This window comes from Anomalospiza imberbis, chromosome 25 (genome assembly GCF_031753505.1).
Source record: "Anomalospiza imberbis isolate Cuckoo-Finch-1a 21T00152 chromosome 25, ASM3175350v1, whole genome shotgun sequence".
Lineage (NCBI taxonomy): Eukaryota > Metazoa > Chordata > Aves > Passeriformes > Viduidae > Anomalospiza > Anomalospiza imberbis.
The window spans coordinates 6,537,931-6,558,018 of record NC_089705.1 but is presented as its reverse complement, the minus strand read 5'-3'; the positions used below and the strand labels follow the sequence as shown (position 1 = coordinate 6,558,018).

At 51.4% G+C, this 20,088-nt stretch overlaps 1 protein-coding gene across 3 annotated transcripts in view; it reads right to left on the bottom strand.

Moving 5' to 3' along the window:
• ARID1A (AT-rich interaction domain 1A) overlaps positions 1-20,088 on the bottom strand; it is a 55,693-nt gene that overhangs the window by 20,745 nt on the left and 14,860 nt on the right. For 2 of the 3 annotated variants that reach the window (XM_068172799.1, XM_068172798.1), the window contains exons 2-4: positions 12,160-12,372; positions 11,061-11,525; positions 10,159-10,272 (exon numbers count right to left, since the gene is read on the bottom strand). In XM_068172799.1, coding sequence (XP_068028900.1) covers positions 10,159-10,272; positions 11,061-11,525; positions 12,160-12,372 — 792 coding nt within the window. The remainder of the gene's footprint in view (positions 1-10,158; positions 10,273-11,060; positions 11,526-12,159; positions 12,373-20,088) is intronic. The other variant, XM_068172801.1, reaches the window with a different exon arrangement.

The window sequence follows — 20,088 nt, the reverse complement described above, 5'->3', positions numbered from 1 at the left end:
AAGGAGAAAACACGGACTGGAATGTCTGAGCCCCAGCAGCTCATCAGTGGGGAGCTGTTTTCCTCCCATCAAATTCTCTCTCAGGATGTCAAGCACCAGGGCACCATGGGTTAATTAAACCTAAAAGACACCCCCAGCTCTGCCACCCCCAAAGCAGGGGAAAAGGAAATCCCTGCATCTCCCTCCAGCCCATTTTCAGGGCAGCCGTAGCAGAGAAGCCTTTAAAAACAACAAAACCTGATGGAAATAATGGAGACCTGCTGCCGTCAGGGGGTTCTGGACGAAGCCCAGGAGCAGAGGGCCTGGGAGGTTTCGTTTGCCTCCCACGGAGCACCAGGAGGAGAGCTGGAAAGGCACGGCAGCAGCAGGAGAAGGGCTCTCCCCTTCCCTCTCCCGCCAGCACAGCCAGGGAGCCGAGACAGGAGGTGAGGCTCGGCAGCAGCAGCTCTGCCAACTCAAGGAAACGTCAGGGTCTGGAGAATTTCCTCACGTGTTTCCAATGTGTTTTTTATGCATTTTATTGCTCATCTGCCATGCAGATCAAAAACGCTGGAGGGATTCCAACTATTTCACACAGAATCTCACACTCCAGGCTGGCTGCAGCCCCAAAGCCTGAGTTTCTTCACTTGAAATACTGCCCAGTGTTATTTTGGGATGTGACCTGATAGCGGAAGCCCACGGGGACCCTGGAACGGAGCGCTTCCAGCTGCGAGAGGATGCCCGAGCCGGGCCGGTGCCAGCGCGGGGCTGTCAGTGCTGCTGACAAACAGGACTGGGCACAACACCTCCTCCTCACCCACAGCAAAACCCTGCCTGGAATCACACCGCCTGCTACCCACAGGAGGGGGCAGGGGACTTCATCCCTGCACGGAAAGGGCTGCAAGTCCTGGCATGACCAGCACAAGGAGCCGATGGCTTCTGCTGGAAACAGCCGGGATTCTTTTATCTGGGGCAGGAACCACCACCCCTCTATCTGATACAGCTCGTTTGTTAAACAAACAGAGAGATGAAACGGAGAGAAATGCTGGAGATCAAGGTAGCAAACTCCCAGAGGAGCAGAGAGGCTCGGGCCCATCCCACTGATCTGGCAGAGCAGGAAGACTGACCAGAAAGCAAATGGAATTCCTGAGCAGGGACTGCAGCCCCCCCTGCCCAGCCCCAGCCTCGGCCCTTCCACGTGGGAAGTGTGGGGGAACAGGGAAAGATCTCGGCAGGATCAGATCACCAGACAGCACTCGAGGAAATGATGGTCGGAGACGAGCATGTGCTGGAGTTTATGAATTCTGTAAGGCCAGTTGTTTCCATAAGATGCTCACAAGCAAGACCAGAGAACAATGGCTAAATTTATTCCCCAGTTCTTTCTGAAAGGGAAAAAGCCTCTTCCTTCCTTCTGATTGAAATATTCACTTTCTATTACAAGCTCTTTTTCTGTGCAGTTGCTTTTCCACTTAAGAACTACCAACATTTAAAAATCACAAGCTTGTCCTTTCCTTCCCCTTTACTTCCACACCCAAAATACCTCAATCCTCTCTATCACAACAATCACACAGCTGACTGGCAGGATCTCCCTGCTATTTTGGGGACATGGATAGACTTGTTCCTCCTTTGGCAGCACAGACAAATCCTGCCTCTCATGCTCCACAGAACACTCTCTCCTGGAGACTTCCCTGTGCTCCACTCACAGCACGCCCACAAAGGCACCTGAGGTTTTCACAGATGTGACAGAAGGGTCGGGAGAGGCCCTGCAGCCCCAGTGCCTTCCTGCTGTGCCTCTTCCAGGCTGGTCCCCCAGCAGAAACCAGAGGCTGGAGCTTGGGAACAAGTTCAGCTCCAGTGGAAACCCAGCTGATGCTTTTCATCCAGAGAGATTTATCATCCAGTGTCTCCAAAGCTGACAAATCAAGAGTTAGAACAGAGATTTTCCAAGTCCTGTCCTACCCCAAAAACCCCAAGCTTGTGCCAGGGATGACCATCATTCCCCTTACTCTGCTCCTCTACCACCAGTCACTGTGGAGAGGAACTCGAGTCCATCTTTCCAGCACCAAAAGCACCTTCAGCATCGTTCCTGGTGTGGGTATGCACTGGACAAGACACAAAGGGGATGTCCTCCTTCAAAATGGGACAGGACCAGCAGTCGGAAGGAACAAAGGGATTTATTTGCAATGAAATTACTGGGATTGGCCCCTTGGATATGGCCCTGGAAGCTCAACCTCTGATCTGAGCAGGGATGACGTGAGAGCAACTAGAATCGAGTTCAGCAAGAGAAAAATCATCCAGGTCCTGGCAGCAAACTGCGTGTGCCACAAGGACCTGAGAGTCCTCACGTGCCACTCACTCATCCCTGCAGTCCTTACAGAGAGGAAGGAAGTGCTAGACTTTACTACTTCAAGGAGAAAACACCTGCCCACTAAAACAAACACCAGCAAGGTTTCAGCCTCTGCTGCAGAGTCCATATTCCCTTCCCTTCCAAGGAGTTTCAGCTCCTCTCAGGCAGCAGCGCTGGCAATTACAAACCTAAGATGGGGACTGGAACATGCCAGAGAGATTCGTGCAGTTTCCTTGCTCAAAAAAGAAGCTGAAAAGCTCATTCTTCCAGGCTGGCTTCAGACAAACTGGGAGAAGCTGCTGGCTCGAGCTGCACTGCAGGGAAGGGAGCTTCGGAGAGGAGGCTGGCAGGAGGAGGGGCTCGGTGCCACACGAGAAATTTTACTCTGATTGCAAAAATAAGCTGCTGCTCTAATCCAGCTCAGTAAATCTAGGTGAGTGTGGTGGGCTGGCAGAGAGCAGGCTCAGGATGGAGCAGGGAGGAGGACAGAGGGAAGTGCTGCTGGCTGTGCCACATTCCTGCACCGGAGCCTTGCGGAACAGCCGGCGCTGCTACCGCAGCAGCCATTGATTTTTCAGAGGTCGATACTCCACTCCCACAGATCTCCTCGGCAGGAGCTTTAATCACATCTCCTGCTCCTACCCTGTGCCGCCCCTCCTTCTCTCCCCCCTCCAAATAAAATAAAATAAAATAAAATAAATTAGAAAAAAAAAAAAAAACGGAGGGCGAGGGGGCTTCCTCCTCCTCTGAGCATGGAGCAGACGAGCAAATCTCATCTTCTCTGTCTTTGGAGAGCAGAGATTCAGAGCTGTAGTTGCAGCACAAAGTAGAGAAGGAGTAACGTGATTCATCCACAGAACAAGATGTCGCTGGAGGGAGAACCCGCCATGTGGAAGGGCAGCATTCCCACCCGGAAAGTGCTGGGCTCTTCCACAGGACCCCGGGAGATGCAACAGCAAACCCCACACAGGGGTTCCCATTTAACCCTTTGGAGGCTGCTCAGCTGATAAAGAGTACTCCCAGCTTTACACAAAGGTTGGTACAACATCAAACATCCACGGCAGCGTGAAAATGCCAAATTTTTCCAGCCAGGGTGGCATCACTTCAGCTGGCCCAGAAGCTGTCCCGTCCATCCAGCACAAAAGGGTGACACCTCCAGCTCCTACAGCAACACTGACCCCAAAACAAGCTGTGGGAAAGAGGCAGGAGGATCCTAGGCACAGGAAGCAGCAACATGGCATCAGCACCAGGGGATGCTCTCACTGATTTCTGGAAGGTGCAGGGATGCAGGGATCTCCAAGCCATCAACGGGAAAGGCTGGCCTTGGGAAGGGAGGGAAATGAGTGCAGACAGACCTGCTCATTCACAGAGCTTTTGTCTTCCTTGCACAGGATTTACGTCTCCTCATCCAAGCCTGAAGACGAGCCCCAGCTCACACAAAACACAGAACCATGGAGGAGGCAGGAAGCTCCCCTTGCACTGCCAGACACGAGGATATTCCCATTCCCCAGCTTCTCTGGAAGGCGCTTTCCAGGCTCATGTTCCACACGCTGAGACTCCAAAGCATTTAGTCATCCCAGCATGTGACTGTGCCACCACGCCAACCTCCCCAGCCAGGGTGGCCAAAGGGAAGCAGCAACGGCAAGAGGCTGAAATTATTGCAAAATTTACAAGGCCCCTGTTCAGGCAATACTTTGGATTTTAAGATAAATCAGCTTTTAGTATTCTCATCAGCCTCTGAAACAATTAACAGTGACAGGATCAATTTCTAAAAAAGCAGGAGGAGGATTTTAGGACGGAACAAGATTTCTAAGGTCTCGGGCATTTGCAAGTGTGGTGAATCCAGTGGTTCTTCCCCTGGAAGCTGTCCCTGCCCGTGGCAGGGGGTGGGAACCGGATGATCTTTAGAGTTCTTTCTAACCCAACCCAGCCTGTGATCCTGGACTGGTTCTAAGGGACAGCTGGAAGCTGGCAGCTCCTTCCCAAACTCCCTGGTACCTGTGGGAAGGCAGGAATGGCCCCTTGGCACTGGGGCATCTCCAGAGCAACCACTTCCATCCAGAGCTGTCTGCAGTGCCACCCCAGGCCCGGGGGTGCTGCTCTGGGTGGGATGGGGAGACTGGAGACACGTTTGGGGAACAATCAGGGAACTGCTCCTGGCTCCGAGCAGTGAACAGGCACAGGAGGAGGCACCATATCCATGGAAACCTGGCCCAGGCCGGGCTGACGTGGGCCTGGTGCTGCCCTCGGGGTCAGGGCGCCAGAACAGTCCATGCCTGGAGATGTCACTTCTTGTCGTTTCAGGAAATTAAACCTTTTTTTTTTTTTCCCTTTCCCTTAATAGAAGCTTCTTCTTGCCAGATTCAAAACTGTAATAAAAACCAACCATACAACTCCTCCAATCACCAGGACTGATTTGGGATCCCGGTGTGACCCATCCCAGCCCATGGGAGCATCCCAAGCCTTGGGCCCCAGCCATGCCCCACACGTGGGCACCATGTGGAAAGCGTTTTCCCCACGGTATTTATGATCCCACGTGTCTCCAAGACAAGTCAATCCAGCGTGCCAGAAGCACAGTAAGAGGGAAATTATCCCTGTGGAGCGAGAGCTCAGGTGTGGTGGTGTTTCACCAGCACAGCCCCACCCTCCCAGCACGGTGGGCTCCCCCCCTGGCAGGGCTCAACTGCATGGAGAGGGACGAGGGTGAGGATCAAAGCCCAACGCCAGACTCACAAGAGGCTTCTGCACCTTTTAAAGGGTCCGGTGACGCCGAGGCAGCAGCAGAAAGGAAGTGAAAGCCTGACGTCCCCGGCCTGCAGCCCGAGCTGCTCGGAGAGCAGGGCTCACCCACCCTCTGGGGGCTCACCCTGCCGGGGTGGATCACCCTGCCGGGGCCCCGGGGTCCGTGGCAGCGCAGGGATGTGAGCGGCAGAGCACAGGGCACATCCAGGAGCCCAGACCAGAGCTGCCCACCCTGCAGCACCCTCCTGCTCCAGCAGTGACCTCCTGGTCCCCGTGGCTGGGCCCGTCCTGGCCGGGGGGCTCCGGGCCCGGGGCGGTCCCGGCTCTGCTCCCCGCGGTCGGGCCGGAGCACGGCGAGAGCCAAGGGAAGGGCTGGGCTTTGGGGAAGGCGAGCCAGGCGCAGGCAGGAAGCTGAGCTGAGCTGCTCTCGACCAGAATAGAAACAGGAAACGAGCCCGGCAGCGAGCACAGAGCGCAGCACAGCTCCTGCAGCGCTCCCCGGGGATGCTCCGTGCAGAGGGGACGAGCTCCGGCGCGGGCACAGGGTGGGATCAGCTCCCCCCAAACCCCGAGCAAGGGCTGGCAGCAGAGGGAACCGCCACACGGACACAGCAAAGCTGCTCTGGGGCAGGGACGAGTGTGAAAGGTGTCACCGGAGCGGCTCAAGGGCGGGGTGGCTCTGGAGATGCTCTCCACACTTAACAACGTATAAAAACTTGGGAAGAAAGGCACAGCCTTCTCGAGGAACCATGCAGAAATGGTGGGCACAGTCACACAACGTGAGAACCTTGGGCAGAGGAGCACCGATCAAGGAAAAATACATTTTTACCTCTCACTATCACCACAGCCTGGGATAAAAGCCTTCAGATGGCACAAACGGGAAGGCAGGGATCTGCACTGCCAGAGCTCCAGGTGCTCCTGGGGGAAGCCTGGGGTGCTGGTGGCTTTATCTGCATATCCACTGTGCTGCCCTGCTTTGAAATGCACACACTGCTAATCCCTCTCCTAAGGCAAGCAATAAGACAAGCTCAAAAGGCCAAACACAAACCAAACAGAAGCAGGAAGTCCCATATGGAAAGAGAAAAAAGGAGAGAGGGGAAAAAAAAGGTTTGAAGTGACCAGCAGATTCAACTATAAAAGGTTCTTTCTCCCTGCCCCCTGAAAAAGTTGTCCAAATTATTCATTTTAAACTGCAATTTTAAGGAAGCAGGCTGCCTCCCTCCCTCCATGGCAGCTCTGACAGCTTTTTTCTGCATTTCAGCCTGTTGCATGGATTATTTCCAGGTCAGGGGACGCAGCTGACAGAGCTCAACTTTATTCCACTTCAAGCACTCCCAGAGCAGCTGAAATGACCAGTTGGAAAGGATGGAGAATCCAAGCGGTGCTTCCTGACAACCTCCAGTGCCCAAACTCAGCAACTGCTCAACTGAGGGAGAGATAATCAAACCAAAACCACCCCACAACTGCTGGGGATATTCACTGACAAGATTTTTCTGCCAAAGCTCTGCAGCCACATTCCTCTCCCCACCCAACAAAACCTAGTTTTCTTCAATCCACGCTGCGAAGACCCAAGGCCAGAATCCACACCCAGAAATTAACCATGGATCAGGAATATTTTCAGTTGGTTAAAATCCTTTCTGCCATGGATAGGACACTTTTCAGATCAAAATTCATAGATGAACCAGAGTGAAACATCACTAAATAAACAAAATGGTTTCCCAACAGTGCAAAATAGCAAAATACTGATGTTAAAACTATCCCCACTCTACAACAAGATGAAAATAAACTGTCCAGGACAGGGAGGGGATTTCTCCCTCAGGCTCACCACTACACTGACCAAACTAAGGACATTCTGGGGTAGGAATTCCAAAATTTTTCGCCCCAACTGCCCAGTTTGCGGCCACAAAAATTTCAAACATAACCTTGCTGTGTCAGGACCTCCAAAACCCTGCCAGAATGTGTCCTCCTGGTTTATTAATGGCTTTTGGGGCCAGCCTGGAAGCTCAAACACCAGAGATGCCAATTTCTGTGGCTGGGAAGGAACGAACAGCCTGCTGGGAACCCCTGCCTCATGCTCCACATCCATCCCAAAGACATCAGGAGCTCCTTCAAGGCAGCCCAAGAGACAGAGACTGGGGCAAGGTGAAACCTGTCCCATGCTCCATAATGAGAGAGAAAATCCCTCCCAACAAACCTAAAACTCCAAAGAACTCTGCAGCAGAGCTGATCTGCCCTCCAAACCCAAACGATGTCCCAGCACCCAACCTGCTTCCCCCAGAGCTGCTGCCAGCAGCTTCCATGGCTACACAGAAGGAAGTTTTTACCTGCAAATGTGGGACTCCTTCAGCCTCAAAATCCAAGACTCAAAAGCTGAAGTTAGCACTGAATAAACTGGATACAACTCTCCAGGAAGAATTTTTTTTGCTAAGAAGAAACTAGGGAATCTCCTGGGAGAAACAGATCTATCCCAAGGATTACTATTCCTCTATTACACCCAGACACAAAAGAGTATACTTCACTTCTCCTGTGCAATTGCAATCTAAGTTTAGTTTGGCTGCAATCCTGATGGAGACTCCCTAGGGAAGGAGTGAATTTTACAGAGAAATTCCTCAGTTTGCCTGCTACAGGAAGGGAGAGCAGCCAGGACACTCGCAGGGAGGCAGGGCTCTTTAAAAGGCACCAGGGAGCCCCAATTAGCTCAGGAGAGAGTTTAGTTAATGACACAACAGTCATGACTGGGAAGGCACCCTGAAGGCCCCACCCAGAAGGATCCACAGGACATTCCTCAGGCAGATCCCAAAACAGCCACAGGAGCTGAACAACCTGACAACGTCCCGGCCAGGAGACCAGCACCTCCTGAAAGGGTGATGCACCAGCCAAAGGAATATTCCCCTTTATTGCTTAGAATTCCAACGTGAACATCGGTGCACAAAACCCAGTGTAAAGGCCAAGGACTTGTAAAGGCACTGGGCACATAAATCCAACACTTCCCAAGAACCTAAAAAGCAGGAACCTCCTTTTCCTGCTGGGGCTGATCTGTGTTTAATTAAAGATGATGCATGGCATGATTTGCCCCAATTCCAGGATACCCAGTGAGCTTTTCCACAGCACCCACCAGGCCTGGGAAAGGGCTCAGGACTCCGTAATAAAATTAAAAGCCCACAAACAAACTCTGCTCTTCTAAGTCATCCATAATGGCAAAACAGGGATCTGGGAATCCTCCTGAGCAGGATAAAACTTTCTCAAGTAGACAGACTGAGCAATATCAGGAAGATAAAAAGAAATTGATAGTGCCCTTCCATGGAGATCTTGTGTTCCTGAGCATCCCCAGGCCAAACTCCATGCAGGAGATTGATCACTGCAAACTGAAAGAAGGATTTGGCTGCCAGCATCCCAAAGATGCCTTTCAACACCCCACAGCATCCCTGTCTGAAGCCCTTCTCAGCTGGTGCTGTTCTTAGTCCTACAGGATCCCAAAGAGACAACAAGGAATTATGAAAGATGTACAAGTGAGTCTACTTTGTTTAATTTTTTGTCTACTAAGGAAGAGAAAGGCCAAAAATACACCAGGGTTGAGTAAGCTAAAGACTGCTTGTTTTCTTAAATGCAAATTATTTGGTGGTAAAGCCAGGAAAACCAGATATTCCCTTGTTTCTAGGCTCCTCCAGTCTTGCAGCTGGGATGGATTTCTTTTCTTAAGACTACTCAGGAGAGGGGACAACTTGAAAAGGGCCAAATATATTTAACCCCAAGGTATAACACAAACTCCCACTCGGTGCTGAGAAGGAGCCACTTCTGCAAAGCCTGGCTCCTAATTCCTATAATCCGAGTCAGAGGGATCAGTAGGATTCAGGAAGGCTCCATCAGCAGTGCCTCTGAAAGGACTTCCCACCGTTCTGAGCTACAGCAATTCCTTCAATTACTTCAGTGGCTTCACTTCTCCTGTGCTCCTCACCAGAAGATGGGTCACATGGAAGAACTTGTGAAAAGGCAGAGTGGAAAGAAACATGCCATTTTAAAAGATTTTTTTCCCCCCCCAGGCCTCAAAACAAATTAAATCTTTGTAATCAGGGTCCAAAAGAAAGAAAAAAGAAAAAAAGAAAAAAAAAAGAGAGAGAGAAAAGGAAACAAAAACCAACAACCCTCAACTACTCCCATTAGGTGGTCAGAAGTAGAATCACTTTATATTTTGGGTGACAATTTGTACCCACGATCCGAAGGCATTATTTCAAGGGGCTGATAACAAAGCTGTTCTCATTGCTGGGAGCAAAAATAACTCGGTTCTACACACAGCCCATTCCTCTGGCCAATTCAGCTGCAGCTCCCAGCACTGACTTAGCCAGTGGTTAAAGAAAAAAATCAAACCTCACTCACTTCCTACTGCTTAGAACAAAAGTTACCAGCAAAACTGGAACTCAGCAGCTCCAAACTCTTCTTCCAAGCCAGAGGCACAGACCAACTTGTGCAAGCTAACCTAAACTTTCGACCCTTCTCTGTTTTCTTGATGTTTTAGCACAAAATTAAACTACTCTGGCCCAAAACCTGCTGGAACACTGGGCACTAACCTCATCCCCAACTGGTCACTGCACATTCAGATTTAGGATGCCAAAGAAAATACAGTTCTCCATCTGCCAAGGAAGGAGCTACATGGGACTGATCTTTCTCACTCCAGATAGCAATGAATTTGTCTTTTTCACCAACTGTTCAGTCAGACTGGACCAGAGAAGCTCACTGATGCTCCAGTGCCAGTCACCAGTGCCACAGTGGGCCAAGGAACAGGAAAACAAGGTAAAAATGAGGATTCTCCCTGGAGGCCAGGGCCTACTCTGACAGCAGTCAGGTACTTCACACACTGCACACAGAATTAACTGCTTTAGGCACAACCTGCAGACCAGAGCACTCAGGGTTAAACTTCCCTCTCAAATCCATTACTTTTATAAATTACATTCAACCTCCAGTGGGAAGCCAGAAGCTAATGACTTCGTAGAAAGCACAGACAGCCTCCATGGTTCCCATCTCCACGTGGAATAGGACCAGTGCTCATTTCTCCTGCTGTGCTGCTGATTGCCCCCGGCCCAGGCCCCACTCACCGGCAGGCTGGAAGGTCTGGACTGAAGATTCAAGTTCATGTCTTCTTGCCCTTTACTGGAAGCCATTGAGGGAGCAGAGGATGCCTGGGACCCAAACGAGTCTTGAGATAACTCCTGGAACATCAACCAACACACACACAAAAAAGTCACAAATGGGAATACAATAAAGCCTCTGTTGGAATCACTCTGGGATATTCTCACATTGGGGCAGGTTTATGTCCCCTTGGTGACATTTGCCCAAAAGAGGAGGTGAGAGCCGGGACTGAAAGCCAGCACACACAAACACTGCTCAGAGCTGGGAGCACAGGTCCAGGGCCATGACAGAACAGCCATTCTCCAGCTTCTCCTCATCACAGACTCTGTCACAGCCATTCTCCAGCTTCTCCTCGTCACAGACTCTGTCACAGCCATTCTCCAGCTTCTCCTCGTCACAGACTCTGTCACAGCCATTCTCCAGCTTCTCCTCGTCACAGACTCTGTCACAGCCATTCTCCAGCTTCTCCTCGTCACAGACTGTCACAGGCTGTCCTGGATCTGCCCTCCCTGCTTCCTCACCTTCACCATCTCACCCTCGCTCCAAGTGCCTCTTTACACAAACAAGGCAAGTCAATTAAACCCTTCCACTTCTCAAAGGCTGCTCTGGACGCGTTGCAGTGTTTGCTGAAAGGTCCCAAGCTTTGTTTCTCCTCCCCAAAGCCAAGTTTTGCTCTTGCTGGTTACCACCCCCGTGAGCCACGGGAGAAGCTTTGACCGTTTTGTCCCACCCCGCTCGCTGTGTGTAGATAACCAATTTCAAGGCACAGGAACAGATTTTAAAGCACAGAACCAATTTTTAAGGCACGGCACAGGAGGTTTGCCCCGATGCTGTCACAGAGTGACCGGGGGCAGCAAGCAGAGCCTACCTGAGGCGGGGGGAAGCGTTGCTGGGAGTAGGCCGAGGGCTGCTGCGGCGGCTGCGCCGGCGGGTACGACGAGGAGGGCTGGGCCAGCCCCGCGGGGGCCGCGGGCTGCTGCGCCTGCTGCTGCTGGTACGGCGACTGGGACTGCTGCTGGGAGTAGGGGGGCTGGCCCTGGGGGTGCTGCGGGGCCGGCGGCGGCTGCTGCGGGTACGGGCTGGGGGGCTGCTGATGGGGCGGCTGCGCCGGCTGCTGCGAGTACGCCGGCTGCGCCGGGGCCGCGGGCTGAGCCTGCTGCTGCTGCTGCTGCTGGTACGAGGGCTGCGGGTGAGCGGGCTGCGACGGAGGCTGCTGCGAGTAGGGAGGCTGCTGCTGCTGCTGCTGCTGCGGGTGAGGGCTCTGCTGGTTGTAGTAGGGGCTCTGGCTCTGCTGCCCGTACGCGCTGGGGCCCTGCTGCCCGTACGGAGGCATCTGCACAGGGAGAGATGGAGGTGCACCAGTCACAAAGGTATTTCTCACACACACACACAGATTCTGCTCGAGAAGCAGAAATTCAGAAACCTGTGCAGAGCAGTAAAGGCACTGGAATTGCCACTGCCTAGATACTTCCCAGGAAACAGCAGAAGTCACTCGTGTGTGTGACATTATTCTTGGCAGTAACCAAGTTCTAACAGACATCACAGCTAAGTTTTTAGGAATCCCTATCTGAGCACCCTTCAACAAAAGTAACATTTGAAAGGAAAGGCTGCTTGCTCCAAAGGAAAAAAAAAAAAAATGCCTTTTGAATCCTGCAAACAGTCCAGCAGGCGCCACTTGGATCATGTAATGAGCCAAAACTGACCTGGAGTCATTTCTTGTGCAAAGAACAGCTGTGTCTCTAACACAGCACAGCAGAAAGAGGATCTCCCTCCCCTGCTATTTATTCTTTCCCTTGCTGGATTCACTGCTCTGCCACCGCCTCTCTTGGAGACAAGGATTCCCCAGGCCATGGATCCCACCTGGATGCAGGTGTGGCACAAAACACAGCCTGGAGAAATGCCACTCTACCTAAACAACCCAGCCTGGCCAGCTCTGTGACAGGCTGCGGAAGCTCCGGGAGCTGTACCTGTTGCGCATACGAGATGCTGCCCATGGTACTCTGCGTCCTGCTCTGCATTCCCATGGGGTATCTCTGGGGGCCCTGTGGCCCGTAGGGCTGCCCGGGGTAGCCGTGGCCCTGCTGCGGCCCCGCCTGCGGCCCCTGCTGCTGCGTGTAGGGGTTGTTCCCTCCGTAGGGCTGAGGCCTCATCTTCCCCATCTGATCCATCGGGCTCGCCGGCTGCAAGGCAACGCGGGACACGTCAGGCACGTCCAGACACACAGGAGCTGTTCATTTAAACACCGCGACTTCCCAAAAACCCCAGGAGAAATTCGGCGCCAAGGAGAAGCTCGTCTGCCTCTCCCCAGGTGCTAAACCCCAAAGTTACATTTGGAATTACAGCAGGATTCCTGCTGCCCTTCCAAACCCACCACTCCACCAAGAACAAGCCCAGTGAGAAGTCAGTTAATGCTGACATCTCTCCCGTGGCAAGACAGGGAAGAAGGGGGGAAGGATCATCAAGAAAAGTCAATTATCAGTGTAAGTGGCTTTTCCCCACTGTAGGTACTAGTTTAATGTCCAGATATTCCACAACAAGTTAAATTTAGGCTGAAAATTTAAATATTCACAAGAAACACTGCTTCTTTCACGTATAACAAGGTCTCCCAAAACACTACAGGCTGTTAATTTACACTTATGCATTTCAATTAATGCACACTGATGTAGTAACACTGGGCAGTGCAGCTGACATCCACAGTCCCCAAGACTGCAGTTTCATTTTTTATTTTTTTTTACATGTGCTTTGAGTCTGCTGCCTTTTGGAGAATAAAGAGTTTCTAAATCAAATTTATACAGATGCATTAAAAAACTTTGTCGGCCTTGAAAGTCGGGTCCCTGAGCTTTAGAGCAGAGACAATGACTGAAGAAATGCAACTTTCCTTGGATTTCATCTGTGCTACCCCTGCCTGGAGCCAATATTAGGAACAGTCAATCGAATTTCCTGAAAACACTATAAACCTCAACACTACAGACCTCAAAACAAGGCTTTTTCACCTTGGCAAGGGCTGTTCTGGTATGGTGACCTCTAAATGAATCCCAGCACAGTCCTTAACCTCCATTCCTTGGACTGAATGGGAATCCTTCCCTGAGCTCCTGGTGACCTAACTAATCCCAATTAGATGTTTTCCACAGATCACCATGACAATGGACTCTCTGTTACACCATCCCTTCCTGCCACCAGCCCTGGGGTGGTGTTTGTACAGATCCACCCTCTCTTGCTGAGCTCAGGTGCTTGAGGAGTGGCCCTGCAGGTCTGCACAAGCAAACATCGCGCAGAGTTCAGCCTGGAAACCCCACATAATCCCGGAGACCAGAGCAGGATTTCACTGGGGTGTGCAGAATCCACCCTCTTAGGGGAAGAAAAGTCCTTGCAGTATGCTGCACTGGAGAAAAGCCTTCCCCAGCAGCCAGCACAGCTTGGAGCCCCCAGCACACATTTGTGTGCCCAGCTGTCGGTGCAGTGTGGCTGCCAGGGAGGCTCAGCCCCGAGCCAGCAGCGAGCACAGGGACAGCACGGGCAGCTCGTGGGGCTCTGCTGGGGCACCAGGGCTGGCACTGAGTGGGGATGGCAGGAAAAGCCCCATTGCTGGGAAAGGGAAAGGCTGCTGGCTCAGCTGGGAACTGGGAACCGGGCTCTTTGTGTCAATATGGCACAAAAGGGTGGAGATCGAAGTCCAGGTGCTCTGGTCTGCCCCAGCTCAGGGCACCCGTGGACTCTGCCAAGCCGCAAGGGACCCACCAGGACCCAACCCAGCCCTGCACGGGACGCCCCCAGAGTCACAGCCTGCGCTGAGAGCGTTTCCCAGCTGCTCCTGGAGCTCCGGCAGGCTCGGGAAAGCCAAGCCCTCTGTGAGCACAGCCTCTGCCATCCTGTGGAAGCTGTCCCCAGCCAGTGCACGGCCCTGGAGTGGCTCTCCCTGCAGAGGCAGATTTTGGATGCCCTCCCACACTCAGCTGTGCTGGATGTTCCCATTCTCGCCCATACTGACACCAAACCAACCCTGAACAAGTCTTATTCCTTGTCTTATGTCCAAGCTCTCAGAGATGCTGCTGCTGGGGAGTAACACGGGCAGAGGCTGCAGACCCCAAGGCAGCCCCAGGTCCCTGCCCTGGGAATACCATGCCCGGAGCCCACACCAGGCACCCACACGGGGTCTGTGCCAGCTGGGAAGAGAGCTTCCATTCACGGGGGCAGAAAAAAGAGACCTTTGAAGGCTCTGGTGGAGCCCTCAGAGCTGCAGGGCCTCAGCCCTGAATGGAGCACCCATGTGGAGCTCCCATACACCTTAAAAGATGCAAATTGTGTTTACCTCTTCTCAGCAATTGTCCCTGGTGCTTCCCAAGTCTTGCCTTGTGGGTATCCCCTTGCATTACTGACATCTTCTCCCTGCCCACATTATCTCCTTTGGTATGTAAAAAACGAGGCCACCAGGAGCTTTCCTAGCCCCTGGCTTTTGACTTCAGCCTGCTCTCACCACCCCCAAGCACTCACATCCTTCCTTCCACCTGACAAAGTGCAACTTTGGGGTTACTGACTAAGTATTTCAACATCTTTTCCATTTGCTACTTGCTTCCTCCTGGTTATAACTCACCTTTGCAACCCTCTACAAAGGGCAGCTTCTCAAATACATTCTTTTTCGGGTTTTTTTTAACTTTTTTTTTTTAATTCTAAATACACTCACACCACATGCTGCCACCCCTGCACTGATTTTCTTGTCTCTGGTCACTCACAAGACCAACAATCTCTAAAGGGAGGAGAAAACAAGGGGGAAGATTCACTTTTCCATGACTCCTACAGGAAGCATGACAACTACTAAAAAACTTCCCAGAAACGTTGGGCAACTGCTTATGCAGCCATTAAAAAAAAAATAAATAAAGGAGAGAGAGAGAAAAGAAAAAACCCTAAACACAAACCCCAAACATCTTTCCAGGATGTGACCAAGTTGTCACCTTGACTGCTCAGCGTAGGAGGACACGACGTGCCTCAAGCTGCCACCCTTCCACCAGGCCCCAGCACAGAGAGGGTGCTAAAAACAAACATGAGGAGCATCTAGATTGCAGCCTTATGGATAAAATTCTATCACCAGGAGGAATGTAAATGCCAATTAATCCCTAATGAAGGAACTATTTCATACACACACTCCTGACTCATAGCAAGGCTAATTCATGCTCCCCGGGGTTGCCCTGTACATCTCAGATGTTGCCATGTGTTGCTTCTTCCTTCAAAACATCCCATTAATTCAGAATATCCCACACATCTCAGTTGCTGATGGGGCTTCAACCGCTCTGGACCTGGTATTGCTGCTCTGGCTCAAAGAGTCAGCCATCAGGAAGCTTCCTTGAACCTGCTGCCCCAGGTTTTTTTAGGGAGTTTAACTCAATGTGCCTCAAGGAAAGAACCAAGGTGAAGTGCAGGGATCAGTCCAAGGGCTGTGTGGGGTGCTGGGAGGAGCAGAGGCTGCACAGCCCCTCTGCACACCCGGGTCACAGAGATGGGCACGCTGGGAGGAAGCAAGAACACGTCAGGGTAAACAGGGAAATACCAAACCCTGACTGCAAAAGGCTGGAAATTCTTCTCTGGGCTGATACATGGGAAATCCTTTCAATAGGAAACCACAGGAGTAGATTACTGTGATTACACTTCAAAAGCAAAGGCCCTGCCACAGAGAGACATAATTGAGAGAAAGTGTTGCTCCTTGATCACTGAAGTCCAGACCCCCTGCTTACACCTCCCTGCATTCATAGAAATTGCTTCTATTCTCCCTCAATCCCACTATCTCTGCTGTTGTGTAACAGCAGTAAGTGCCAAAAGTCCACAAAACATCGTCCTGCCACCAGTCAAACTTCCAAAAACAAAGCTGTGTGGTTTGGTGAGTAGGGAGAGTGACCATAAGCCCGTGCTCCAGAGAAACTGCAGAGCTTCTTTGGGGTATTTTAAGATATTTCCAGACTAAGAGTTTGTAACAGCAAGCCCAGAGTGAGCTTAAAATTGCCGAGCTCAAAAGCTCTTCAAATCACTCTGTGTGATGTGAAGGGTGTCAGGCCCTGCAATGAGGCAGTGCAGTGAAACCAGCTCTTCTTCCAAACAACACCGGGGTTTTCTGCAAGAAACAAAAAAAGCTTGAAGCAGATAAGAGGATTCCATGAACAATTCTTTTCAGATTTTGTCCGGAGGAAGAGAAATTTGGCCTCCTGAATGAATAGCTTGGTTAAATTGGAGATGACATGCTATTGGTCCTGTCAGGAAAATGAGTAAAGGGAAGAGGCAAATCCCACTTCGGAAGCAAGAGCCAAGCTCTCCACAGCTGTACAGAAAAATGGAATTCTGACCTTCCCCATTACCTTATTACATATTTGTATTTTATTGGGCCAGAGGAAGAAATAGAAGGAGAGTCATTTACTGAACTCTCCGGTTTCAAATCAGCGTCATTCAATTCTTGGCAGTCACGGGTGTTGGCCACAACTGGCTTCTTCAGCTGCCCCCCCGACCCCCCCATAAAAATAAGAAAGCTGAAACAAATAAGAAAAAAGCCCTCAGCTCCCACCTTGGCTTTGAAATCTTTTCCTGACCAGCTTTGTTGTCCGTTATTTGCGATAAAAAAAATAATAAAAAGCATTCCTGGCTGTTTAACCGAGAGAAGCCCTAATTGATTCCCACAGTCATTAACCTGCATTTTACCTCGGAGAGTGGTAGTTAAGGAAGTCGGCACTGCTATTTATAACTCATCTCAAATTGAGGGCAGACTGCCTAAAATCTAACACATCCCAGCTGTACTCCTGTTTGAACTGGGGCCAAGGGAATTTTTTAAAGCAATCTTGGCACTGAATGAATGACACCAACAGTACGAGCGCGTGTGGTTGTGTTGTGGTGACGTAGCGCTGGAGGTGGAAGGGGACGGGGGGGCCGCTCTCCCTAATCCCTCTCCCAAGCCCGGCTCAGCCCCGAGCCGGAGCCGCCCACCCAGAACCAAACACAGGAAACGTCTTTTCCTGTGGAACGCCTTCAAGTGAGAAGCACATGGCTAATCTGCATGAAAGCAAAGCCACGCCACTGCTGCCAGGAAGGTTGCGCCCGGAATCCCCGGCCACCGAGCGCTGCCTGCGAGGCTGGACCCGCGCCGGGAATCCCAGAAAGGGCCGGGAACAGATGGGGAGCACCCCGGCGGCAGCAGCCATTGTCTGCCTGCTGAGCCCGGCTACAAAGAGGAGCCCGCAGCACCCAGAGGGAGGTGCCAGCTGCTCCCCGGCCACCCCGGCTTGGCCGGAGAACGGGGGCCACCGGAGCGAGGTGCAAGTGGCCCGGCTGAGACGATGCCGAGCAGCGCCAGTGATGGGTAACACATCCCACAGGCTCAGGGCCAAACTGCATCCCCAGGGCATCTCGCTGGAGTGCAGCAAGTGGGTCTTGTAGGAGAGGAACGGGGATCTGACCTCCCATCTTTAAAGCCTCGTCCTAAACCCTCCAAGCCCTGTCCCTTTTCCACGTCCCAAGGGCGCTGTGAGAGTGACGCTGCTGCAGCACCAAGGCCTGAGCAAGACAAACTCCATTTCCCGTGTGAAGGTACGAGCTCACAAAGCACAGGGCTCATGAACAACGAGAAACACGGGGAGGCATTGCCCAGAGCTGGCACCAAGCCCTGGGCACCCACCACAACCAGCCAGGCTGTGGTGATTCCACAGCTGAGAGCAGCAGCTCCTCTCCTGCGACAACACGACCATGGCTAATCCACAACAGCCCCAGAGCAGAACTAATGGGGACGGGGACACAACAGCACCCAAGGGGCAACAAGGAGGCTCCAGCAAACCCCAGTTCGAGCTGGTCACTCGTGTTTGCACATCAGACAGTCTCACACCCATCTGTGCCTTCCAAAATCCCCCCCAAAGGTGGCTCCAACTCATCCACAACCGGAGGAAATGATCACAAACCAACAACCGTCCTCATTTGGGAGCAAACACAGCTCACCTTCCAGTGGGCAACTCTTTCATCTGCTCTATTTAAGGTGCAACTGGCTGTGCTGAGGTCAACACCCCGGCCTGAACTCGCTGCCTTTTATAGCCCGGGTCACGCTCCGATGCCTCTCTTCCCATGGATGTCTGCTTTTAAAGGGGGACAGAAGAGGCTCAGGGGAAGCCGAAGTTAAAATAAAGATCCTCCAGCAGGGCGTGAAGATGCCCCCAAAAGAAAACATCTAGAAAACCCATGGTAATAAATACTCCACAAGGTGTACCCACCACCTCGCTGGGACAGTTTAAACAACGAGCCTGTTCTCTGAGAATATCACAGAATGCACAGTTCCTTTTTTGCTTTTCTCCTCCCTTTTTAAACTTGAGAAATCCACCAGTTTCCTTCAGTCCCTCAGCACACACAGGGCAGACACCAAGCCCGTGCTGGCCCTGCTCAGCTCCCATCAGGGACTCTCCTTGCCTTCCCCCAAGGCAGCCCCATCCCTTTGGGAACCCCACTCCATTCAGGAAGCAGGCAGGATGCTCTGACTCACACCCATAAGCCTGGAGTGCCAAATTTTGACTTCTGGAATACAGTACAGGGTTACAAATGCTCATCCCTTGGAAACGTGCAGGACAAATCCATTTTTACATAAGCTACAGAAAAATAAAACTCCTCCCTTGCCCCCACAGATCCCAGAATCTAACTTGGATTTGGACACACAACCAGGAGATGATGTATCATCATCTCATTATCAATGGCCAATGCAGATGAAAGTTTGGCTGTCAAAACAAATGACCTCTGCTCCACAGTTTCAGTTCTGCAACCAGAAAGAGCCTGGTTTTTCTTCTGACTTTTCCCAGTAGGTCAGAGTTTGACCCCAGACACTTTCTATTCCTCTAAACCTCTGCTAACACCCCGACTCAGAACAAGCTCACGACACCAACACAGAACAACAGGACTCTTGCTGCATTACTTCAGCCACCTGCTTCTGTCTGGAGCTCCTGCAAACCTAAAATCTGCTCCGCCCAATGTTTAACCCCTCCTTGATCACTTATTACACCGCTTTCTTTGGGGAGATCTGCTGTAAACCCAGATCCTGAGTTGTACCAGAGGAAGGAAGATGAGTGAGTTTCTCCCAGCAGCCATCCTGTGACCTGTATCTCCCTGCTAAACACAATCCAGTAATTACCCATTAACGTTTCTCAGCAAGAGCCCAGTCCACACATCTCAGAGGACTTTCCAAAGCACAGCTCTTACTAAGATTCTTCTAATTGATTAAAACTGACCAGAGTTTTGATTACAGGATGTATCATTATGGAACATCTCATTCCTGAGAGAAGTCAATCAGCAGAAGGTGATGTGGTGGGGAAGTGAGATGAGAGTCACCCCTCAAAGCCTCACTAAACAACCCGACAGCAGCACAATGTTCATGCCCAAGTACCAGCAGAGTTGTGTTATTTTTTTATTTTATTAAAAACTGGAGGGGGGGAAGGTGCCAAGTCTGCAACAAGCACCACGATGGTTCCTCATGGACACCTCTCCTGTCTGCAGGCTCAGAGCACATCCCCTTGGGAACAGCACAAGGGATCCCCCATCACCTGAACATTAACAACCAGAGGACTCATTCCCTGTCCCTCCACCTCAGCTACTTACACCGTGGCAGGTCATTCTGACAAACACCATTTACTGACTTAAATGCAGTCAAAATTAACAAAGGATTATGATGATTACTGTGCAATAGCTGATGACCAGTGAAACTTTCAGGCATTTCCCAGGCAGTCGGGGTCAGATGATGCAGCTTGTTATTCAGAATGTGTGATCCCCGTACAATTTATAATTTCTCCAATAATTTCAACTTACATTTAAAATACAATTTCCTTCTATCCAAAGAACTAAGTAACAAGCTCTCTATCCCTCACTGTCAGGCTTCAATTCACTTTACAAGCACA